This window comes from Aulonocara sp. 'chitande type north' Nkhata Bay, linkage group LG15 (genome assembly GCF_057382095.1).
Source record: "Aulonocara sp. 'chitande type north' Nkhata Bay isolate Kocher_YH1m ecotype deep benthic linkage group LG15, A_spYH_male_GT1.1, whole genome shotgun sequence".
Classification (NCBI taxonomy): domain Eukaryota; kingdom Metazoa; phylum Chordata; class Actinopteri; order Cichliformes; family Cichlidae; genus Aulonocara; species Aulonocara sp. 'chitande type north' Nkhata Bay.
In genome coordinates this window covers 28032885-28058075 of record NC_141358.1, presented here as the reverse complement: position 1 = coordinate 28058075, position 25191 = coordinate 28032885, and the positions used below count along the sequence as shown (strand labels likewise).

The 25191-nt window shown below is 45.3% G+C and overlaps 3 protein-coding genes across 3 annotated transcripts in view; 2 read left to right on the top strand and 1 right to left on the bottom strand.

The window, feature by feature from the left end:
- The first annotated feature begins 1287 nt into the window (after positions 1–1287).
- Positions 1288–22837, top strand: LOC147313305 (creatine kinase B-type-like). The gene is made up of 8 exons (XM_086265348.1): positions 1288–1394; positions 2837–3050; positions 3994–4148; positions 5037–5169; positions 8971–9142; positions 21963–22086; positions 22170–22359; positions 22436–22837. The coding sequence occupies exons 2-8, from the start codon at positions 2858–2860 to the stop codon at positions 22612–22614; spliced, it is 1146 nt and encodes a 381-aa protein (XP_086121474.1). The 5' UTR covers positions 1288–1394; positions 2837–2857; the 3' UTR covers positions 22615–22837.
- On the top strand, positions 9166–22050 carry LOC147313306 (uncharacterized). Its single transcript, XM_086265358.1, has 2 exons — positions 9166–10692; positions 10779–22050. The coding sequence occupies exon 2, from the start codon at positions 11020–11022 to the stop codon at positions 11797–11799; it is 780 nt and encodes a 259-aa protein (XP_086121484.1). The 5' UTR covers positions 9166–10692; positions 10779–11019; the 3' UTR covers positions 11800–22050.
- Positions 22371–25191, bottom strand: part of LOC147313304 (NACHT, LRR and PYD domains-containing protein 3-like) — a 22099-nt gene continuing 19278 nt past the window's right edge. The window contains exons 15-17 of the mRNA XM_086265368.1: positions 24940–25053; positions 24730–24871; positions 22371–23535 (exon numbers count right to left, since the gene is read on the bottom strand). Of these exons, the coding sequence (XP_086121494.1) occupies positions 23234–23535; positions 24730–24871; positions 24940–25053 (558 nt within the window). The 3' untranslated portion in view covers positions 22371–23233. The remainder of the gene's footprint in view (positions 23536–24729; positions 24872–24939; positions 25054–25191) is intronic.

Genomic DNA, 25191 nt, shown 5'->3' with positions numbered 1-25191 from the left:
GGGCGAGGTGTTCCAGGCATGTCCCACCGGGAGGAGGCCCCGGGGCAGACCCAGGACACGCTGGAGAGATTATATCTCTCGGCTGGCCTGGGAACGCCTTGGTATTCCCCCGGACAAGCTGGAGGAGGTGGCTGGGGAGAGGGAGGTCTGGACCTCTTTGCTTAGGCTGCTACCCCCGCGACCCGACCTCGGATAAGCGGATGAAGATGGATGGATAAATAAAGAACCAGAACCAGAACACAGAGAGCAATAATTTCAAACAAAGAACCAGAACCTAAATAAAGAAGCACAACACAGAGAACCATAACTTTAAACAAAGAACCAGAACATTAAACAAAGAACCAGAACACAGAGAACCAGAACTTTAAACAAAGAACTAGAACCTAAATAAAGAACCAAAACCAGAACACAAAGAACCAGAACTTCAAACAAAGAATCACAAGCAGAACTTTAAACAAAGAATCACAAGCAGAACTTTAAACAAATAACCAGAACTTAAACTAAAGAATCAGAACACAGAGAACTATCATCTTTGTGATGAAGAACACCTCTGACCCTGTAGAGACCACTCACAATTACACTAAGTGATGTTTCCTTAGCCTGACCAAACAGCAACAAAGTCGTACTGTCTAAATTGATGGTGATGATGATAATGTGATGATAGTGGTGTTGATGATGTCGATTTGATGATGATGATGTGATGATGGTTGTGTTGATGATGTCGATTTGATGATGATGATGCGATGATGGTGGTGATGATGATGTTGATGTGATTATTGTGATGATGATGATGTGATTATGGTGGTGATGTTGATGTCAATGTGATGATTGTGATGATGATGTGATGAAGATGATGATGCTGTTGTGATGATGATGACGATGATAGAATAGAATAATATAGAATAGCTCTTTATTGTCATTGTACATGTACAATGGTTTAGCGCCATCTTGTGACAGTACAGAACGTGACGTCACTGGGTTTGTTGGCCGTTTTCTGCTAAGAGACTTTCATTGGTTTATGTTAGCTAACTAGTGACAGATCACTGAGTGAAAAACAAGGAGACCAAAAAGAGAACGTGCGTTTGGGGGACGCACATATACACATGAAAGATGGTGGGCTAAACTCACACCTGCTGAGTCCTGACAGGCCTGGCTCAAAGGAACTGTAGCAGGATGGGGACAAAGAGAAAGAGAGAGAGAGAGAGAGAGGGGGGGGGGGGGGGGGTGAGAGACAACCACGTGACCCTCGGCGGGTCTGTGCCCAATGGAATGAATGGACTGTAAATAGGAGCCAATGAGGATCTGGGGGCGAGTATAAAAGGCTGCGAGCCGCTTTAATCCGCAGCAGCAGCACGGACCCGCTCCAGAGCCGCATCCCGCACACCGAACCACAGGTATGAGCATCCGAGCCGACTAATTACAGCAGAGCACATTCATACAGCCGTGCATCAGGGCAGGAGGAACGAGTCGGAAGGGGCGCGCGGTCAGAAGGAGATGGAGGGTCAAAGAACAAAGAAACAAACACACGCACGGGGAGGCTGCTGCAGACTGTGTGTGTGTGTCTTTGTGTGTGTGAGCGCGCGCTAACGACCTTGCGCTCCGTCCTGCGTGCAGGTGTTGCGCAGTCAGCATCGCCCGCGCGCACAAAGCTTCTTTACCGTGGTGGTATTTACGGTCAGCTGATTCATCTGCAGGACTGCTACTGTGCGCGCGCAGCTTCAACAACAGCCTCCAAATATCATACAATTCCTCTGGAACCGGTGCAGCCGGAGACTGCAGCTCTGCCTGTGCACATTAAGCAGTCTAACCTTCAAACAGTGCGCGTATGCTCCGCCTCATTTTCACGGCTTTTTGGAGCTGATGACGTCACTCAGCCCTGCAGAGTTCTAGCCAGTCAGAACCGGTCCGATTTAGTCGATTCTGTGCGCGCAGTGAGGAGCTGAAGGTGACCGCGGCCTTAATGATCTGGAGCGAACCGGAGCGAACCATACCGAGCCAGGATCCTGTCTGCACTCTGCATAAATACAGCCAATGGAAAGTAACAGAGTACTTTTACTGCAATTGTGAGAGTTACAGTAAAGATCAGAAGCTCCTTAATCCAATCAGGTTGTTGATAATTTATAACCTGATTGGAGGGTTTGAGGCGTTTCTAAAAGTTTGCAGAAAAAAAATCTGATGTCGCAAAGATTTTTGCAGAGTCAGCATCTGAGTTTTTCACCATTTGACTTTGCTTCATCAGCGACTGACCAGAGCTCAGGCAGTTTGAGCAATCATTTTAATTGATCAGTAAACTGTGTCACATTTAAAGGCATTAAAGGCATGTTTTTGTTCATCACATTTCCATTTTAATTGTGATGTTTTCATAAGAATCAATATAAATGTGATCACATGACCATAAAACCCACAAAAAGTGGCCTCAGTGGGAAGAGTCTGACCCAGCACCCTCAGACCAGGTTTGTGGAGAAAATGGGCCTCTTTATTGGCCTTTCCTATCAAAAACAATCAAGTGTATTTCATTGAGTCAATGTTTTACTAGCAGCAACATGTACATGAATACATGAATATTCAAAATTCAAATCACATCCAGAAATCTTCCAGAAGTTATCAAATGCATGCCTGAGTTTCTTCATCTTTGTGACCAGCCTCCTTTTACTGACTGAACTTTAGTGTAAAAGTTTTATTGTCAGTACAAATTTAGCAATAACTTGTTTAGGAAAGTGCTGTAAGCGATCGGTTTCTGTGTCTGAGATAGATTAACGTGCAAATACATAAACTGTTTGATGCTGTAATGCTGTGTTATTGAACACTTTGACTGTAACCGATGGCTTTGCGGCAGGCGAGCAGCCCGGACGTCATCATGCCTTTTGGAAACACCCACAACAAGTTGAAGCTGAAGTACACGGCGGAGCAGGAGTACCCCGACCTCAGCCAGCACAACAACCACATGGCCAAGGTGCTCACGTCCGAAATGTACGCCAACCTGAGGGACAAGGAGACGCCCAGCGGATTCACCCTGGACGATGTCATCCAGACTGGCGTTGACAACCCAGGTAACCCCTCCCACAGTCAGCATTAAGAGCTCAAACTCTATTCTTGAACTCAAACAAAGGTAACAAGTCCTAAACCAGATAACTTTATCATCAGTGCCAGGTAGACACTCCTTCATCAAACGGTCACACATAAATGGCTCCCTAAAAACTGTGTACCTCTCTTCCAACACAATTCAACCTTCAGAATAACCAGGTACCCCATTCCCAAAGCACCATCCTCCTCCTTAAACAGCCCCTTACCAAGGTGCTGGTAATTCCTCTCAAAATAAGACAAATCTCCTCCAGACCAGCTAATTGTGCCAAGGCGACTGATTTGGCATATATGTTAACACCTCCCTAAAAACCTGACCAAATAAACAACTAAACAACTAAACAACTCCACCCTTGGACACTTGTACCATGTTCCATTTCTCCAAAACATCCTTAAGACCCTTGATCCACCTCCTTGTCCAAGTAACTCTTCCTCAAAGTAAGACAACTTCAGCCTAGTCCAATAACCTTCAGAATAGGAACCAAGCCTCTATCCGATGCTGGTCTGGCTCTTACATAAGCCAGTTAAGCCTTCACCAGACATGTAACTTTGCGTGTTTGTCACCTTCACATTGAGAGATTCTGTTAATAATAAACTCTTTAATTGGATAGACTCATTAGATCAAGGTAATTTTTGGTCTATAATTCCCACCCAATACCCACATAGTATTGACCTTCAGTCCAACCACCTGATCCTCCTCTTCTAATCCTCCTTAGTTCATTTAGCTCCTCTTAGTGCGTTAAAGACCATAACACACTATCCTACAAGGAAATTGTGAAACAGACCAAACAAACCCATTGGCACACTCCGTCATGTTTAGGTTTTCTCTCTGAAGTCAAAAAAAGTCATTTTAAGGCCCATAGATGTTGGCTGTGACAAGGGGAAGTGACTGTCCATCCTTTCCCCTTACAGGTCATCCGTTTATCATGACTGTGGGCTGTGTGGCTGGAGACGAGGAGACGTATGAAGTGTTTAAAGACCTGATGGATCCAGTGATCGAAGACCGCCATGGAGGATACAAACCAACAGACAAACACAAGACGGACCTGAACCCTGACAACCTCCAGGTAAACGATCAACTCACCTGAAGCCAGTTCAAACACATCTCATTATTTATGGAATTCATGACCAGAGCCTCAAGCGGAAAAAACATTCAGGACAAACCGATTTAAATACAATCATTACGGTACATACACTTAATGTCAAGGACAGGTGAACACACCTGTTACAGAAGACATGCTCATTCAGATGTAATGCTCTAATCTCAGAGCTGTCCTGGAGCTATTTCAAACAGACAAACCAAACACGAAAGGATTCACGCCAAAAACCAATCACAGCATTGTCAAAACTTTGTGTCCACATGAAATTGTCGGAGTTCGCAGCAGATTCATAATCACTAACATGGACAGGTGTAGGGCTGCATAATTCTGAGGAATTTAAAATCCAATTCAGACTGAAAATCACAGCCTCAGCATCACTGCCCATCAGCAGGACAGAGCTCTGGAGACAGTTTTATTCTTTCAGCTGCAGCTTTATTGGCATTAAACTGTCAGGCAGTAATAACCTAAATTCAAACCTGTGAGTTGCTGAAAGGTTTAACATCAGGTCTGGAATCAGTCTGTTTCAGCATGCAGATGAGGCAGCTGCTCCCTGAGCTCATCACAGGTAAAACTACCAACCTGGGCCATCAGCACACAGGAGTCTGAGATCTTTGAGCATTGGTGATGCTATTTTCCACAGAACTGATTATTCACTAGGGTACTGAATTCTTGCATGTGATGTGTTTAGCCCAGACATGAAGTCCTACCCAACAACAAGTGACTCTTAAACTCTTTATTGGCTGCAAGGCTCAATGATTTGGTTTTGGTGTGTCAGCTGAGGGTGGTGGTGACCTCTGAAGGGTGGGCATTGATGGACTCTGACCCTCCTGTTCTTGTGTCTCCTTTGTGTTTCAGGGTGGAGATGATCTGGATCCAAACTATGTGCTCAGCTCTCGGGTTCGCACAGGACGCAGCATTCGTGGCTTCTGTCTGCCGCCACACTGCAGCCGTGGAGAGCGACGCACTATTGAGAACCTCTCCATTGAAAGTACGAGGTCACTTCCTGTATCTTCTGCCGCATGTACAGTGGGGCAAAAAAGTATTTAGTCAGCCACCGACTGTGCAAGTTCCCCCACTTAAAATGATGACAGAGGTCAGTAATTTGCACCAGAGGTACACTTCAACTGTGAGAGACAGAATGTGAAAAAAAAAATCCATGAATCCACATGGTAGGATTTGTAAAGAATTTATTCGTAAATCAGGGTGGAAAATAAGTATTTGGTCAATAACAAAAATACAACTCAATACTTTGTAACATAACCTTTGTTGGCAATAACAGAGGTCAAACGTTTACTATAGGTCTTTACCAGGTTTGCACACACAGTAGCTGGTATTTTGGCCCATTCCTCCATGCAGATCTTCTCGAGAGCAGTGATGTTTTGGGGCTGTCGCCGAGCAACACGGACTTTCAACTCCCGCCACAGATTTTCTATGGGGTTGAGGTCTGGAGACTGGCTAGGCCACTCCAGGACTTTCAAATGCTTCTTACGGAGCCACTCCTTTGTTGCCCGGGCGGTGTGTTTTGGATCATTGTCATGTTGGAAGACCCAGCCTCGTTTCATCTTCAAAGTTCTCACTGATGGAAGGAGGTTTTGGCCAAAATCTCACGATACATGGCCCCATTCACTCTGTCCTTAACACGGATCAGTCGTCCTGTCCCCTTGGCAGAAAAACAGCCCCATAGCATGATGTTTCCACCCCCATGCTTCACAGTAGGTATGGTGTTCTTGGGATGCAACTCAGTATTCTTCTTCCTCCAAACACGACGAGTTGAGTTTATACCAAAAAGTTCTACTTTGGTTTCATCTGACCACATGACATTCTCCCAATCCTCTGCTGTATCATCCATGTGCTCTCTGGCAAACTTCAGACGGGCCTGGACATGCACTGGCTTCAGCAGCGGAACACGTCTGGCACTGCGGGATTTGATTCCCTGCCGTTGTAGTGTGTTACTGATGGTGACCTTTGTTACTTTGGTCCCAGCTCTCTGCAGGTCATTCACCAGGTCCCCCCGTGTGGTTCTGGGATCTTTACTCACCGTTCTCATGATCATTTTGACCTCACGGGATGAGATCTTGCGTGGAGCCCCAGATCGTGGGAGATTATCAGTGGTCTTGTATGTCTTCCATTTTCTGATGATTGCTCCCACAGTTGATTTTTTTCACACCAAGCTGCTTGCCTATTGTAGATTCACTCTTCCCAGTCTGGTGCAGGTCTACAATACTTTTCCTGGTGTCCTTCGAAAGCTCTTTGGTCTTGGCCATGGCGGATTTTGGAGTCTGACTGTTTGAGGCTGTGGACAGGTGTCTTTTATACAGATGATGAGTTCAAACAGGTGCCATTCATACAGGTAACGAGTGGGGGACAGAAAAGCTTCTTACAGAAGACGTTACAGGTCTGTGAGAGCCAGAGATTTTCCTTGTTTGAGGTGACCAAATACTTATTTTCCACCCTGATTTACGAATAAATTCTTTACAAATCCTACCATGTGAATTCATGGATTTTTTTTTTTTTTTTTTTTTTCACATTCTGTCTCTCACAGTTGAAGTGTACCTCTGGTGCAAATTACTGACCTCTGTCATCATTTTAAGTGGGGGAACTTGCACAATCGGTGGCTGACTAAATACTTTTTTGCCCCACTGTAGCATCATCACTCTGCCCCCTGCCTGCAGACTGCTGTATTATACCTCACTGTCAGCACTTCTACTGTAGATCACTGTCATTCTTCGCTCATTGAAGCTAAAGTATGTCCTTCAGTCAAAGTTATGTTCCTAGCAGAGCCTGACCTTCTGACCTGAAAATTCAGGTTTGTCCCTCCTTCTTAAACCAAAATGTCACTAAAACCTTCATGTAAAGAAAAATGCTGAAGCATACTGTAGTGTGTTTTTTAGAGATCTGATCTGCTCCAAATAACAAAGATTTTTAATTAACACTAATCTAAAATTGGGAACTACATGTGTAAACCTGAACTTAACAAAACAAACAAAAAAAAAAAATATATATATATATATATATATATATATATATATATATATATATATATATATATATATATATATATATATATATATATATATATATATATTATATATTTTTTTTTTTTTTTTATTATTTTTTTTTTGTTTTAACAAACTTGAGCTCAGGATCGAGGTTTTTATATTAAAAAAAAAAAAAAAAAAATGCTGCTTCATATTCATCGGGAGATATTGCAGCGTTTAGCGCCATTATGTAACTGACCTGAGGAAAAAGCTGGAGAACGAACGGAAACAGACCTTTAACTCATTTAAAATGCAGCATTTACAGACTCGAGCATCTGACTGAAACTCAACACTTCCTGTTTTGTTTGTTCAGCTTTGGGAAGGACGTAAAAAAAAGGTCAGACTCAGAGAGGGAGCGTCTGTCTGAGCATTTCAGAGCACCGTCCATCACACTAGAATAGAATTCAACTTTATTGTCATGTGCAATGACAATAAAGTTGAATACTTCATCACATGAAGAATTTAACTTTATTCAACTTTAAGAATTCATCACATTCGCAGTTTCACTGTACCGGCCGCGTGTACTTAGACCTGCATGGCTTAATCAAGTACAAGGCAACGAAATGCAGTTTGCATCCATCCAGAAGTGCTTTAGTGATATAGATATATTACAATATATATTAACAATAATATAGATATGTAAGTATATTACAGAAATGGGTCTATTATGGTATGTTATAATGTACACGGTATGAAGTATGTTGTGAATATTCTATAACTATAGATGTACAGGCTGTAGTGAGTACAGGCTATGAACACTGATGCTGATGTCAGTTTTAGAGTAAAATGAGAACAAACGGATTCTAAATCAGGTTTTTATTGTTTGTTAAATTCACTTTGAGTTTAAACTGTGGTGGTGCATTTAGGGACCGTCTGATGCAGCAGTTTCTTGTGGTCCTGCTGAGGTAGGTGAGGTACAAACTCTCGTCAGTCGGGCTTCATTCAGCTGGGTCTGCAGCTGAAGAGGATAAGTCTTTATTTAGATACTTCCCATGATGCCTCATCGAGTGTGTCAGTGAACGCAGCAGCAGATCAAACTCTTACATAACCCTGAGCTGAGAGCCGTCCTGCTGAGACTGCTAATGAGACCGACAGCTCGCCATTTAAAGCCTGTCTTTCATATTCAAATGCGACTACCGGTTAAAGCCGGCAGACCTGAGATTCTGCTGCACCCTGCTGTCTGAGCTAGTTCCACACCTGCTTTTAAAGACCTCAGGAACCAGGAGACATTTAACTGAGCCATTCTAAGACCCACAGAAATGCGGGTCTCAGAATGATCATGTGATCTCTGTATGATTTCCTCAGCTGTCAGGCCGACTCCTGACCACCTAAACAGTTCAGGCTGCTCAGGTATCTCTGCATCAAAGTGTGAGGAACTGGTACTCTGTTTTCCTGTAGAAAGTCAAGACACTCATCAGAGTAAAGGTGACTTTTTTATAGGTAACGTTCAGGTATGATGGGTAAAAATAAAATGTAATTAATGAGAGATGCTGGCAGGAAACTTCATATGATTTGATATCTAAAAGGGGGTGAAATCTAAAGGGGGGTGAAACTTCCTGGTCACCTTTAGTGAAACAATTAAACCTTTAATTTGCTTTTATTTTGAAAGTCAATACCTGTCCCATTAAAAGTGATTCTGTGAAACAGCTCTATCTAGTTCAGTTGACACCACTTCCTGTTTGCTCACCTGTCATCCTGAAGTAGGGTTTATGTGTACCTCTGACCTTTGACCTACTGTGTGGTGGCTGCAGCTCTGGCCTCCTTGGAAGGAGACCTGAAGGGGAAGTACTATGCTCTGAAGAACATGACCGAGGAGGAGCAGCAGCAACTCATTGATGACCACTTCCTGTTTGATAAGCCTGTGTCCCCGCTGCTGCTGGCGTCCGGCATGGCCCGCGATTGGCCCGATGGCCGTGGCATCTGGTCAGTATGTAACCCTACAAGTGGAGGTGCAGGGGTGGGGGGGTATAATGAAGTATTGGTTTGGAAAAATATGACTCCAAAGCCAGAAATTGATTTAAATTAACCTGATTCTAACAGAATGAAGAAATGCTGAGAGAGAATAAACTTTGAGCTAGAGCGTCTCAAATATGTCCTTTTTCTGAACAAACACCAGTATAAAAATAACTGTAATGAGAGACAGAATAAAAAAAAAACCGAGTTGAGGTCAAAGTTCAGAACAAAAAATACTGACTCAGAATGGAAGATTCATACATTCATAAAAACAGATGTAGGTGTAATAAAAAAAGGTGAGTCTGATTGAATAGAGGTAAAAGTTGGAAAGATTAATAAAAAAAAAAAATGACCAGAAATAAGGAATAAACATCAGTTTGCTCATGGAATAAAGAATCGCAGCAGTCCTTGGTCGTAGTGTCAAGCTCACTGAACATCCACCCAACCACCACATCCACCCCTGTAGACGGCTTCATTTCATTTCAAAGAATCCAACCACCACTTTAGTCACACCCTAGATCTTGTTTTAACATATGGCATATAAACTGAACATTGAGCAGTGTTTCCTGAAAATCCTCTCTCCTCTTATCATTTCCTGATAACATTTAAATTTACAATAATTGATTACACAGCATTGGAGAGTAGACTTCATCACAGTAGATGTCTTTCTGAAAGTGCTGTAACTAAGTTTGAGAATATAATCCACCCACTGTTATCATCTTCAATGACCTGTACCAACACAGAGCAGAGCAGCTACCTGAACGCTGCTCAAATAGAGGTTGATTATCTTGTTAATAATTTTACCTTCTCACAACGTATGACAATAGATACTGTTGCTCCTGTGAAAAATATGGTCTCAAATTAGAAATACTTGACTCCCTGGTGTAATTCTCAAACACATAGCCTAAAGCAGATAACTTGTAAGATGGAGAGGAAATGGCATGTCACAAATTTACAAGATCATCATTTAGCCTGGAGAAATAGTTTATTGCTTTATAAGAAAGCCCTCCGTAAAGCTAGAACATCTGGTCATCACTGATTGAAGAAAATAAGAACAACCTTAGGTTTCTCTTCAGCACTGTAGCCAGGCTGAAAAAAAGTCAGAGCACTGTTAAGCCAACCATTGTCATATGCTGTGGGAGTGTCTGGTCAGGCATGGTCAAGGTTCCTGTCATCCGTCCTTTGGGGTGGAGTTGGCCAGCTCATCACCTGTTTTCAATCTCCGGGGCTCCACCTAGAGGGTTTTTAAGCCAGCACTGCCTGCCACTCCTCGCCAGTTCGTCCTGCTACCATCTGTGATTCATCACCCGTCGCACTCACCAGTAGTGCTGGTTCCGTCTCCATCCTGTTTTTCCGTCTCCTCGGAACCCAAGGACCACATACACAACTTCTCCTCAGCCTGCCCTTCAGTCCATACTCTCCACCTCCTTGGAATCTGGACCGGACTCTCCACACTCTCGATCCTCTCTGGAATGCTCCCATGGCAGCCTTTTCCCCCGCTTAATAACCAGGGTCTCCAAGTAAGCCCAAGACTATCCACTGGCACTCCATACCTCTGTCCCTTACTCGTTTGTCACTCAGTAACACCCTTCTCCTGTGTTTACAGAAAGTTCCCGTTCGAGTTCTCCCTGTGCTCTACGCCTGTTTCCCCGCCCACGGATTTCCCTTAGTTTCTGCGAATGGTTTCTGTTAAACCCAGTTCTGTTCACGTTTTTGTTCCTTCTAATAAATTATACATAGTTCGAGTAATTGAGTCTGCTTTTGAGTCCACCGCATCCTTGTTTGTGACAGAACGAACTGGCCACTAATGGACTCAGCGGACCCAATTCGCGCCGCCATAAATAAACATGTTAGGACGGCATGAACAGACCTTGACGTCCTTAATGGACCAATGTAATGCTATCAGTGAAAAACAGGAAGAGTTACTTACCCGGTTTTCGGAACTCAGGGAGTCTAATCCACCCGTTCTCCCCAGCCAGCCGGGACCGTTGCCTGCGCCCGCCGTTGCGCATCCTGCGATAGAATCAGCTTATCGGGGCATCTCTTCCCCTCCCCTCCGATTGCCTCGTGTTCCTATGAGGACTTCCTCAAGGAATTCAAGGCTACGTTCGCTCACCCGATCTCTGAGGGTACTGCGGCTAAGAGGCTGTTGGGACTCCGTCAGGGAAAACGCAGCGTTGCAGAATACACGATTGAGTTCCGCACTGCTGCTGTGGAAGCGGGTTGGCCAGACGCCGCGCTGCGGGGGAATTTTCCTAGCGTCCCTTTCCGAACAGATGAAGGATCAGCTGGCTGTGCACGACGAGCTGGCCACGTTCGAAGCGCTCGCCTCTCTCGCTCTCAGGATCGATAGTCGACTGAGGGAAAGAGACGCTGAGAGGCGGTCCAAGCCCTCTCCGTCTCTGTTTCGACCCGTGGCCGTTTCGGCGTTACCCCCGTCGCTTCCGGTGACGACATCCGTCCGTCCTCGCTCTCCTTCCCCTGAGCCTATGCAGATCGGCCGCGCTCGGCTCACTCCTGAGGAGCGGGAGCGGCGTTTCCGAGCCGGAGAGTGCTTCTACTGCGGAGGAAGCGGCCATCGCCTCACTGTTTGCCCGGTCCGGCCAAAAGGCGTGGCCCGCCGGTAAGTCCGGGGTTACGGGTGGGCAATGTTTTTAAGAGTGATAAACCCCGTTTTTTGCTTTCGGTTTCGTTGATGTCCGGTACTAAGGCTCATTCTTTTCGTGCTCTCGTTGACTCCGGGTCAGAGCAAAATTTGATAGACGCTGCGGTTGCTAAATCATTGAATTTGCCCCTCATTCAGCTCGAGCCTCCAATCCCGGCCGCCGCTTTGAATAATGAGGTATTCGCGATGATCACCTGTCAAGTTAGTCACGTCAGGTAACCATCAGGAGGACATAACTCTTTTTTACCACCTCTTCCCTTGACGTGCCAGTGATCCTTGGTTTTCCGTGGTTGCAGAAGCACAATCCACACATGTTTAAAGTCAGCCTTGCCCTCGGGGGCTTCTGTTTCTCCTCCATTGGTTGTCTCCCCCCCTGACCTTACCTCTGTCCCTCCTGAATATCATGATCTACGAGAGGTGTTCAGTAAGGACAGGGCTCAGTCGCTGCCTCCTCATCGACCTTATGATTGTGCCATTGATCTTCTCCCTGGTGCTCCTTTGCCCTCCAGCCGTCTTTATAACCTGTCCCGTCCGGAGAGGGGGGCTATGGAGAAGTACATCCAGGACTCGCTAGCAGCCGGTCTCATTCGTCCTTCTTCCTCACCGGTGGCCGCCGGTTTCTTTTTTGTGTCTAAGAAGGATTCATCGCTCCGGCCGTGCATCGATTACAGGGGACTTAATGCGATCACAATTAAGAACAAGTATCCCCTACCTTTGATCAACTCTGCTTTCGAACCCCTCCGCGGTGCCACTGTCTTCTCCAAGCTGGACTTGAGGAACGCATACCACCTTGTCCGCATAAGGGAGGATGACGAGTGGAAGACTGCTTTTAACACTCCTCTGGGGCATTTTGAATACCTGGTAATGCCGTTTGGCCTCACCAATGCCCCTGCAGTCTTCCAGGCACTAGTGAATGACGTGCTCCGGGATTTCCTGAATGTTTTCGTGTTTGTTTACCTGGATGATATTTTGATCTTTTCTCGATCCCTCGAGGAGCATCAGGTGCATGTCCGGAGTGTGCTGCAGCGACTGTTGGAGAACCGCCTTTAATCAAATCAATCCAATCAAATCAAATCACTTTTATTGTCACATCACATGTGCAGGCACACTGGCACAGCACATGCGAGTGAAATTCTTGTGTGCGAGCCCCACAAGCAACAGAGATGTGCAAACACAACAACACAAACGAGCAAAATACAAGAATGGCCAACCTGAAACTAATAAATATATGTACAATATATAATAGTGTATGCATTTCTGGATGTGTATACTAAATATTTTCGTGTGTGTGTGTGTGTGTGTGTGTGTGTGTGTGTGTGTGTGTGTGTGTGTGTGTGTGTGTGTGTGTGTGTGTACACACATTTTTACAAATTAAATAGTAAAAAAAATAAATAAATAATAATAATAATAAAATATATAAAATATACAGAGTTGAATATGTGCAAAACAAGTGGCATTTGTATACAGTGTGGAGTGCATAATGTTGAAGTTCCAGTAGTGAAGCTGAGGTGTCTATGACGTGTTCAGCAGTCTGATGGCCTGATGGAAAAAGCTGTCTCTCAGTCTGCTGGTACGGGACCGGATGCTGCAGAACCTCCTTCCTGATGGAAGCAGTCTGAACAGTTTATGGCTGGGGTGACTGGAGTCCTTGATGATCCTCCCCGCTTTCCTCAGGCACCGCTTCCTGTAGATGTCTTGGAGGGAGGGAAGTTCACCTCCAATTATCCGTTCAGAGCACCGCACTACTCGCTGGAGAGCTTTGCAGTTGTAGGCGGTGCTGTTGCCATACCAGGTGGTGATGCATCCAGTGAGGATGCTCTCAATGGCACAGTGATAGAAGGTCCTGAGGATGCGGGGGCTCATGCCGAATCTTTTCAGTCTCCTGAGAAAGAAGAGGCGCTGCTGCGCCTTCTTCACTGTTTTGTTTGTGTGTACTGACCACGTAAGATCCTCAGCCAGATGTACTCCAAGGAACCGGAAGCTGCTCACTTTCTCCACAGCAGCGCCGTTGATGGTGATGGGGGTGTGTACTTCTCTGCACCTCCGGAAGTCCACTATCAACTCCTTTGTCTTTGCGACGTTGAGGGTGAGATGGTTGTCTTGACACCAGTGGGTCAGGGCGCTGACCTCCTCCCTGTAAGCCGTCTCATCACCGTTGGTGATAAGACCCACCACTGTAGTGTCGTCCGCAAACTTCACAATGATGTTGGAGCTGTTAGTGGCTGTGCAGTCGTAGGTGTAGAGTGAGTACAGGAGAGGGCTCAGTACACACCCCTGTGGAGCACCAGTGTTCAGTGTGATGGGGGATGAGGTGATGCTGCCCAGTCTGACCACCTGGCGTCTGTCAGACAGGAAGCTAAGGATCCAGCTGCAGAGGGAGCTGCTCAGTCCTAGATCCTGCAGTTTCCTGTCCAGCTTCGAGGGAACGATGGTATTGAATGCTGAGCTGTAATCTACAAACAGCATCCTCACATACGTGTCTCTCTTCTCCAGGTGTGACAGGGCAGTGTGTAGTGTCAGGGCTATGGCATCATCAGTGGACCTGTTGTGGCGGTATGCAAACTGTAGAGGGTCCAGTGAGTCGGGTAGTGCAGAGCAGATGAAGTCCCTGACCAGCTTCTCGAAGCATTTGCTTACGATGGGGGTCAGGGCTACAGGTCGCCAGTCGTTCAATGAGGAGATGGTGGAGGATTTGGGTACAGGGACGATGGTGGCCATTTTGAAGCAGGCTGGGACTACAGACAGAGAGAGGGAAAGGTTGAAGATGTGCGTGAACACTCCAGCCAGCTGAGCCGCGCGTGACCTGAGGACGCGGCCGGGAATCCCGTCCGGACCAGTAGCTTTGCGTGCGTTCACCTTCCTGAAGCACTTCCGCACATCCTCCTCAGACACAGTGTGCGCACTGACGTCATCCGCGGTGCGCACACTGTCCGGTCTCATGGTGTTCGCTGTGTCGAATCTAGCGTAGAATACGTTTAGATCCTCACACAGAGAGGCCGTGGTCTGCGGTGTCCTGGTTTTCCCTCTAAAGTCTGTGATCGTGTTTAGTCCCTGCCACATACTCCGAGGGTTGTCAAACTGTTGCTCCACCCTGTCCCTGTACTCACGTTTGGCTGCTTTGATCGTCTTCCGGAGTTGGTAATGTGCGTGTTTGTAGTCCGATGTGTTCGCGGAGGCAAAGGCGGTGTTCCGTGCCGCGCGAACATCTCCGTTAATCCAGGGTTTTTGATTTGGGAAGGATTTGACTGTTCTGGATGGGACGACATCTTCCACGCATTTCCTGATAAATCCACAGACTGAGTCTGTGTATTCATCAATGTCTCTGGCGGCCACGTGAAACATTTCTCAGTCCGCGTGATCAAAACAGTCCCGCAGCGCAGACTCCTTTATGTGAAGGCCGAGAAGTGTGACTTTCACGTCTCATCTATCTCATTTCTGGGCTACCTACTGGCGGAAGGGCAGGTGAAGACGGACCCTGTAAAGGTTAAGGCAGTGGTGGAGTGGCTCGTTCCTGATTCACGCAGACAGCTGCAGCAGTTCCTTGGCTTTGCGAATTTCTACAGGCGCTTTGTCAGGGACTACAGACGGGTGGCTGCGCCTCTCACCCGCCTTACTTTCTCCCGGGTCCCCTTCGTTTGGTCTCCCGAGGCTCACTCGGCCTTCGCCACGCTCAAACGGCTTTTTTCTTCGGCTCCTGTTTTGGTCCATCCTGACACAAGTAAGCAGTTCGTGGTGGAGGTTGATGCTTCGAGCGTGGGGGTGGGGGCTGTGCTGTCTCAGCGTTCTGGTCCTCGTGGCAAGCTCCAACCCTGCGCCTACTTTTCTCGGCGCCTTTCTCCTGCCGAACGGAATTATGACGTTGGGGATAGGGAGCTCCTGGCCATTAATTTGGCTTTGGAGGAGTGGCGCCACTGGCTGGAGGGGACGGAACATCCGTTTATCATCTGGACAGATCACAAGAATCTGACTTATCTCAGATCGGCTAAAAGACTGAACTCCCGCCAGGCTCGGTTGTCCCTTTTCTTTGCCCGATTTAATTTTGACATTTCCTATCGCCCGGGTTCCAGAAATCTTAAACCCGATGCCCTGTCTCGCCAGTACTCCTCGGACTTGGACTCCCGGGACCCTGAGCTCATTCTCCCTTCCACCTGCAGAATTGGCTCCCTCACCTGGGATATGGAGGAGGCCATACGCCAAGGACTACGAGAAGACACCGATCCAGGAACTGGCCCACCCGGTCGGCGTTTTGTACCCTCTGCCGCCCGGTCGGCTGTGATCCATTGGGTCCATACAGCCCGGTTTACTTGCCACCCGGGAGTGAGTAGGACCACGGCTCTGTTGAAGAGGTATTTCTGGTGGCGTTCCATGGACAAGGATGTGAAGGCTTATGTGGCTGCCTGTTCTGTTTGTGCCCGTAATAAGTCCTCCAATCGGCCCCCGTCTGGCTTACTCCGACCGCTTAGTACTCCGCATAGGCCTTGGTCTCATATCGCCTTGGATTTTGTTACCGGCCTCCCGGCTTCTTCGGGGAAGACGGTGGTTCTGTCCATAGTCGATCGGTTTTCCAAAGCGGCTCATTTCGTAGCCCTAGACAAGCTGCCGACGGCTGCTGAGACCACCCAGATCCTTATGGACCATGTATTCCGACTTCATGGCATACCCTCGGAAATTGTGTCTGACAGGGGGCCTCAGTTTGTCTCCGGAGTGTGGAGGGCCTTCTGTACAGCCCTGGGTGCCAAAGCCAACTTGAGTTCTGGTTTCCATCCGCAGACCAATGGCCAGACTGAACGTTTGAACCAGGAGTTGGAATCCGCTCTTCGCTGCGTCTCATCTCAGAACCCGGCTGCCTGGTCGTCTCAGTTGCCTTGGGTGGAATACGCCCATAATTCTCTCACGTCTTCGCCGCGGTCGTGGTGTCCAGTACCTGGTGGACTGGGAGGGGTATGGGCCTGAGGAGCGTTCTTGGGTTCCTCGGTCGCTCATTCTGGACCCGTCCCTGATTGCTGCGTTTCGCTCCTCCCCTCGCAGGGCCCGGTCCAGGGGGTCGCCGGGTGGTGACCCTTGAGGGGGAGGTACTGTCATATGCTGTGGGAGTGTCTGGTCAGGCATGGTCCAGGTTCCTGTCATCCGTCCTTTGGGGTGGAGTTGGCCAGCTCATCACCTGTTTTCAATCTCCGGGGCTCCACCTAGAGGGTTTTTAAGCCAGCACTGCCTGCCACTCCTCGCCAGTTCGTCCTGCTACCATCTGTGATTCATCACCCGTCGCACTCACCAGTAGTGCTGGTTCCGTCTCCATCCTGTTTTTCCGTCTCCTCGGAACCCAAGGACCACATACACAACTTCTCCTCAGCCTGCCCTTCAGTCCATACTCTCCACCTCCTTGGAATCTGGACCGGACTCTCCACACTCTCGATCCTCTCTGGAATGCTCCCATGGCAGCCTTTTCCCCCGCTTAATAACCAGGGTCTCCAAGTAAGCCCAAGACTATCCACTGGCACTCCATACCTCTGTCCCTTACTCGTTTGTCACTCAGTAACACCCTTCTCCTGTGTTTACAGAAAGTTCCCGTTCGAGTTCTCCCTGTGCTCTACGCCTGTTTCCCCGCCCACGGATTTCCCTTAGTTTCTGCGAATGGTTTCTGTTAAACCCAGTTCTGTTCACGTTTTTGTTCCTTCTAATAAATTATACATAGTTCGAGTAATTGAGTCTGCTTTTGAGTCCACCGCATCCTTGTTTGTGACAACCATTCCTTTAACGTTAACTAGTAATGACTTCATGAACTTCTTCACAAATAAAATTTTAGCCATTAGAGAAAAAATTACTCATAATCATCTCACAGATGTAACATTATCTACAGCTACCGTACAGTACCATTGATATTCATTTAGAGCCTTTTTCTCTAATTGTTCTTTCCGAGTTAACTTCAGTAATTACTTCCTCAAAACCATCAATGTGTCCTTTTAGACCCCAAGCCTGCTCAAAGAAGTCCTGCCATTAATTAATGCTTCAATATTAAATATGATCAAGCTATCCCTAATAATCGGCTATGTACCACAGGCCTTCAAGCTGGCAGTATTTAAACCTTTACTTAAAACGCCATCTCTAGACCCAGCTGTCTTAGCTAATTATAGGCCAATCTCCAACCTTCCTTTCATATAAAAAATTCTTGAAAGAGTAGTTGTCAAACAGCTACTTGATCATCTGCAGAGGAATGGCTTATTCGAAGAGTTTCAGTCAGGTTTCAGAGCTCATCACAGCACAGAAACAGCTTTAGTGAAGTTTACAAATGATCTTCTTATGGCCTCTGACAGTGGACTCATCTCTGTGCTTGTCCTGCTAGACCTCAGTGCAGCGTTCGATACTGTCGACCATGCTGTAGGTATTACAGGTACTGCGCTGGTTTGCAGTGGTTTGTATTATATCTATCTAATAAACTTCAATTTGTTCGTGTAAATGGTCAATTATGGAGTTCCACAGGGTTCAGTGCTAGGCTGTATCATCAGAAAGCATAGCATACATTTTCACTGCTATGCAGATGACACCCAACTTTATCTATCTATGAAGCCAGATAACACACACCAATTAGTTAAACTACAGGAATGTTAAGACCTTGATGGCCTCTAACTTTCTACTTCTAAATTCAGATAAAACTGAGGTTATTATATATGGCCTTGAAAATCTTAGAAATATGGTATCTAACCAGATTCTTACTCTGTATTCATTACCTTGTCATTGTAGTAATCTTTGACCAGGACATGTCCTTCAATGCACATATTAAACAAATATGTAAGACTGCTTTCTTCCATTTGCGAAATATCTCTAAAATTAGAAATATCCTGTCTCAGAGTGACGCTGAAAAACTAGTTCATGCATTTATTACTTCCAGGCTGGACTACTGTAATTCATTATTATCAGGATGTCCTAAAAACCCTGAAAAGCCTTCAGTTAATCCAAAATGCTGCAGCAAGAGTACTGACAAGGACTAGAAAGAGAGAGCATATTTCTCCTGTTTTGGCTTCCCTTCATTGGCTCCCTCTTAAATCCAGAATTGGATTTAAAATCATGCTCCTTGCATAAAAGGTCTTGAATAATCAGGCCCCATCTTATCTTAATGACCTTATAGTACCATATCACCCCATTAGAGCACTTTGCTCTCACACTGCAGGCTTATTTGTTGTTCCTAGAGTATTTAAAAGTAGACCGGGAGGCATAGCCTCCAGTTTTCAGGCCCCTCTTCTGTGGAACCAGCTTCCAGATTAGATTCAAGAGACATAGACTATCTCTACTTTTAAGATTAGGCTTAAAACTTTCCTTTTTGCTAAAGCATATAGTTAGGGCTGGATCAGGTGACCCTGAATCCTCCCTTAGTTATGTTGCAATAGACGTAGGCTGCTGGGGGATTCCCATGATGCATTGAGTATTTCTTCTTCAGTCTTCTTCAGTTCACACTCTGCAATTAATTATTAGTCATTATTAATCTCTGGCTCTCTTTCACAGCATGTCTTTTATCCTGCTTTCCTTCTCTCACCCCAACCGGTCACGGCAGATAGCTGCCCCTCCCTCAGCCTGGTTCTGCCAGAGGTTTCTTCATGCTAAAAGGAAGTTTTTCCTTCCCACTGCCGCCAAAGTGCTTGCTCATAGGGGGTCATAAGATTGTTGGGTTTGTCTCTGTATGTATTTTTGTAGGGTCTACCTTACAATATAAAGCACCTTGAGGCAACTGTTGTGATTTGGTGCTGTATAAATAAAACTGAATTGAATTGAATTGAACAAGTATCTATACTTCTACTTAAGTACAGAATGTACTTTTGCCAACTCTGGTTTTAAACGATGCCAAAGTGGCTTCAGAGACTTAAAGTCGTAAAACGAGTCAGCATTGTGCACTTCCTGCAATCTCATCCAAGTCGACAGGTTCTGTGAGTTACATTCCAAATCATTCCAAGATGAGACTCTGAGTTAAAATGAAATTAAATCATGATGTTTCCAAGAGAAAAGCTTTTGTTTTGGCAAGACGTGTAGAAAACTTGAAGCCAACTTCCCATTGGCCTTTGGACTTCCTGTCATTATAATAATAAAATTAAAAAAAAAATAATAATAATACATTTTATTTGAGGGCGCCTTTCTAAAACCCAAGGTCAAAGAGAAAGTTACCAATAAAACAGTAGATTCAAATAGATTCTAATAAATTAAATTACAAAAAACAACAAATAAAAACAAACAAAAAAAACAACAACATTTGACAGCAAGTAAAATCTGTATTAAAGCGAGTAAGCCAGTTTAAACAAGTAGGTTTTGAGTTGTGACTTAAATAAGGGAAGGGAATCTATATTTCTGAAGGCTGAAGGAAGTGAGTTCCAGAGCCGAGGAGCAGAGTGACTGAAAGCTCTGTGCCCCATAGTGATAAGGCGAGCAGAAGGAACAACAAGATGAGTGGCAGATGAAGATGTCAGAGAGCGGGAAACAGTGGTTATTCTGCCCTCACTGCTACACTGGATACAGTTATGCAGGTAGATAAACTCCTCGACAACTGACAGGTGTATCGTCCCTTTTATTGTCGCTGCCTTCAATTATCAACAGAGTGAAACTACAAACAGAAGGAATAAGCAATATTCAGTCTATATATTCACACGATAATGCAAATCAGTTGGCTAAACTAGCTAACATTGGAAAGAAAGTAAATCTGAATACAGTACACCTTTAACCATAAAAGTGCATAAATAATAGCAAATATAGTTGCATTAACTCTTGTTCAACTTAAATACTCACAAGCGATGCTTTCTGTAAAACAACGAAGAGGATGGATGCAGATGTTTATCTGAACAACATGCTGAGTCAGTCTTTTCTCAAAGTGTGCTGCATTACTAACTCTACAGCTAATAACAAACAAATCTTGGCATGAAAGAACTGTAGCGACTCTTGCTGCTGGGAAGAAGAACTACACCAGCACAGTGGTGATATGAAGCAGATCACAGAAATAAGGAGGGGCAAGGTTATAAATAAACTTAAACGTGAGAACTAAGATTTTGAAATTTATCCTGGGCAACCAGTGAAGCTGTTAAAGAATTGGGGTAATATGGGAGTATGAGTTATGACCTGGAGCTGGAGTATTCTGAAAAAGTTGAAGTTTATGGAGGGACTTGTTGGGGAGACCAAATAAAAGGGAGTTGGAATAATTGACCTGGGAAGTAATAAGACTACGGACAAGGATGGCATCCGCATGGGGAGTAAGGGATGAAGTCAATTAATGTTATGTAAGTGAAAGTATGCAGACCAGGTTATGTAATTAATGTGAGACTGAAATGAGAGAGTACTGTCGAGTATGAAACCCAAACTTTTTACCTGTGGGGAAGGAAGGATGGGGGAATTTTCAATATTAATGGAGAAACTGTGTGAGATTTGGTTAAGATAGATGCTTTACCAACAAGTAAAACTTATGTTTTATTACTGTTAAGTTTGAGATAATTGAAGGAGAACCATGATCTGATCTCCAGTTCGAGAGCGAGTTAGGTGGAAGGGATGAATTAGGTTTGGAGGAAATGTAGAGCTGGGTGTCATCAGCATAACAATGAAAATTGATATTATATTTTCGGAATATTTGGCCAAGAGAGAGCATGTAGATAATGAAAAAGGGCCCTAATACTGAATCCTGGGGCACACCAGCAGAAACAGGAAAGAAACTTGAAGAGTGTGATTTAAATTGGATAAACTGAGAGATATGATGCACCAGGCAAGTGAGGTGTGACTAATGCCAATGGATGCTAATTATGCTCAGGAGGATATTATGAGAAACGGTGTCAAATGCCGGACTAAGATCGAGAAGGATGAGGATGGTTAAAAGACCAGAGTCAGCTGCCATCAGAAGGTCATTAGTAATCCTTAACAAAGCCGTTTCTGTATCATGATTTGGGCAGAAACCAGACTGAAATTTTTCATAGAGATTATGGTCATTGAGGTATGAGTGAAGCTGGAAGGCAACAACTTTCTCAAGGATTTTCAAAATAAAGGTGAGGTTTGATACAGGGCAGAGATTATCAAAATTATTGGGATCTGCACCAGGCTTTTTGAGAATTGGAGTGAAAGAAGCAGTTTTCAAGGATGGAAGAATAACCCCTTACTCACCTGCAGGCACAATGACAATAAGACATTCCTGGTTTGGGTGAACGAGGAGGATCATCTGCGTGTCATCAGCATGCAGAAAGGAGGAAACATGAGGGAGGTGTTCACCCGCTTCTGCACTGGCCTCACCAAGGTCAGCACGCCACTTCCTATTTCCCTCACCCCATAGTGTCACACCTGAAGCCGTCTAACCTGTCTCACCTCTCTCTCTGGCAGATCGAGGAACTGTTTAAGGAGCGAGGTCATGAATTCATGTGGAACGAGCACCTGGGCTACATCCTCACCTGCCCGTCCAACCTGGGCACCGGCCTGCGAGCTGGCGTCCACGTCAAGCTGCCAAACGTGAGCAAGCACGAGAAGTTCGGCGAGATCTTGAAGAGGCTGCGGCTGCAGAAGCGAGGAACAGGTAGGAGCACGCACAGCAGACGGGAAGGAACACCTGTCCTCGCTGTCTCATTCATCACTTCCTGTCTGTGTCTAAGGTGGTGTGGACACTGCAGCAGTGGGTGGAGTCTTTGACATCTCCAACGCGGACCGCCTGGGTTTCTCAGAGGTGGAGCTGGTGCAAATGGTGGTGGATGGCATTAACCTGCTGGTGGAGATGGAGAAGCGGCTGGAGGCCGGAGAGAGCATCGATGACATGATGCCTGAACAGAAGTGACCTGTTTCACTGTAACCTCTAGCCCCACCCCCTCATCCTCACCTACCACCCCTTCCATTCACTATAACCAATCAGAAACCGTCCTGATGCTGTGGGATGTTTAGAGCCGTTCAGTTAGACCTCAGTCTTCCAACATGTGAAGGGTTTTCTACTTCCTGTCTCACCTGTTGGACTCACCTAACACCTGAAATCTCTAATAAAGTCTCTGTGGCCCAAACTATCACAGCTGCTGCTCACCTGTCTTCATTCACGCACACACCTTCTCACAGTCCACACCTATGTGACGGTCACCGACCAATCACATCCGTTAGCCTCAATGGCATCTCATTCTGAGGTGCCTGATGGTTTGAGGTCACACACTGATGATGGTAGTGGTTTTATTTCAGGTTCAGGAAAAAACAACAAAAAGAAACCATAAAAATATATCAGAGACAGACAACTGAATAATTAGAGCTCTGATTTATTATCTCTCTGAGCACGCTCACAAGGAAAACAGATGACAAAAATATACAAAACCAAGAAACAAACAACAAAAATTAGGCCTTCATTTTAAATTTACCAAACGCAGACAGCAGTACAGCTTTACAATAACTTCATTAAAGAACAGTCGCAGCTCATCTTAGCTCAGGTGCAGGGTTTCAGAAAGGTATGGATCCAACTCACGGAGGCCATCAATCAGGGATGAGCTGGCTTCTTCTCCTTTGTTTCGCACCACATCTATCACATCTCGAGCTCGGTCAGCTCTGGGTTTGATTCTGGCTGAATCCATTTCTTCCTTATTTATAATTCCCTGTTGGAGCAGGCTGTCCAGCAGCTGGTTCACAGTCGAATCTGACACTTGATCCACAAACTGCTTCCGAACTGCAAACAGATGCTTGTCTGGTGGGAGGATCTGGGGAGTTGACTGACTGCGTGTTCTTTCTGGGGGCAGGAAGCAGGAAAACTATGTTCAGTAACTTGAAGTGAAGGTGTGACAGAGCTTGTGAGTATGTGATACTGCTTTGTGCACAGAGTAACCTGCAGATACACACCTGCTAAACATCTGGTGCTGTTAAGTGGTGACATACTGACACTGTTGTGCGGCTTGTGTCTTGTGTATTAAAAACACATTTGATGTTTGGGGTTTTTTGTGTATGTCCAGCACACTATTAGACTAGTCTTCTAAAAACTTCCAGAGGACAATATAATGGAGTTTGCCCTGACAGCGTTCATTTTTGGTAGTAAAATGATTCAGGTGAACAGGAACACATCGATAACTAACAGATGTTTTCTGCGCTTTAGGTTTTCTTGTTTTCGGTGCCTTCTGACAGTCAGTTGTTGATCAGGCACCCGGGTGGACATCTCACTGACTGACACTGTTTATGTACTTTGCCTCACCTATTTCTCTTGTTTCCTCTATCTGTGTGTGTGTGTGTGTGTGTGTGTGTGGTCTGTTTGTTTCAGGGGCAGAGCTCACCCGACTTCCTGCTCTTTTGCTGCACACCTGTGAGATATTGCTGATTACTCACCTGACCGCTGATGGCCTCATTATCGGTGTCCTATTTAGAATGGAGGCTGTACTTTACTGCGCTTGTGTCCAGGATTCCCACCAGTGCATGAAGTTTAGCTTTTCACTTTAAACCTGCTGCCAGTCCTGTTCTGTTTTACTAGCTTGAGTGTACAATTTTAGACAATAATCTTAGAGTTACATTTGCAAACTTCACCCTCCCTCCAAAACCTAACTGATATTTAATTTACGTCTACAGTTAAAGCAGTGCTCTTCATTGTATTTTTGCAAAACCATCGCAGTCAGAACTTGGCATGTCATCTGCTGACTCCCTATTTGGTGAGCCTAGACACTCTGGTTTAACAGCCATACTGATCAATTTCTGGAATTTGGACTGTTCTGGACCCTCAGCTGTGCCTTACTCTTGGCATTTAGAATCTAAAGGAGCCTTTGGGCCTGGACAGTGCAAATGATGCCAGAATGAGAGTTGATAAAAGAACATCACAGCATGTTTTAAATGGGAGTAAATCACGAATGAAGGAAATAAGGCATACTAAAAAGGCACACTCATATATCACTCATAATTTCTAATTGAATGTCAGGCGGAGTGATGTAGATATAGGTTTTACCTGGTAGATCAATAGTGCATTTCCAGACATCTGTGTTTGTTTGGCCTTGGATTGTTATTGTGACTTCTTCAGTGTCTGCAGGAAGGCGGATCTGAAATGTTGGAGGGTAGTTTGTTCCAAAGTCCAGGTCAAAATCTTCTTCCTACAAAGCAGGACCACAGCATGAGTTTCATAACCACAAGGAGTAGTTTAATTAACAGAAGTACTTACTGGAGGCTGGACTTTATAGGCAACTGGACAGAGAACAGTGTATCTGTGATCTTTGATGAGTTTACATTTGGAAGGCGCTTGGATGAAGTTAGCATCTCTGTATTTCACCCTGACCTTTAAAAGACCATTTTAATTAGAAGGCTTATCCAAAATAGATCAGTGTTACCTATTCATCATCAGTACAAAACCGTTTACTACATATCTCAGCAGCTCTGTCAAACGTTAGGACTGAGTGAGAAGCTTTTCATAGAT

Bases quoted from the DNA above. Each gene is read 5' to 3' on its own strand.
- LOC147313305 (XM_086265348.1), top strand. From the start codon at position 2,858: ATGCCTTTTGGAAACACCCACAACAAGTTGAAGCTGAAGTACACGGCG. The intron at 3,051-3,993 runs GTAACCCCTCCC...TTCCCCTTACAG, and splicing joins GACTGGCGTTGACAACCCAG to GTCATCCGTTTATCATGACT. The intron at 5,170-8,970 runs GTACGAGGTCAC...TGGTGGCTGCAG, and splicing joins TGAGAACCTCTCCATTGAAA to CTCTGGCCTCCTTGGAAGGA.
- LOC147313306 (XM_086265358.1), top strand. From the start codon at position 11,020: ATGTTAGGACGGCATGAACAGACCTTGACGTCCTTAATGGACCAATGT.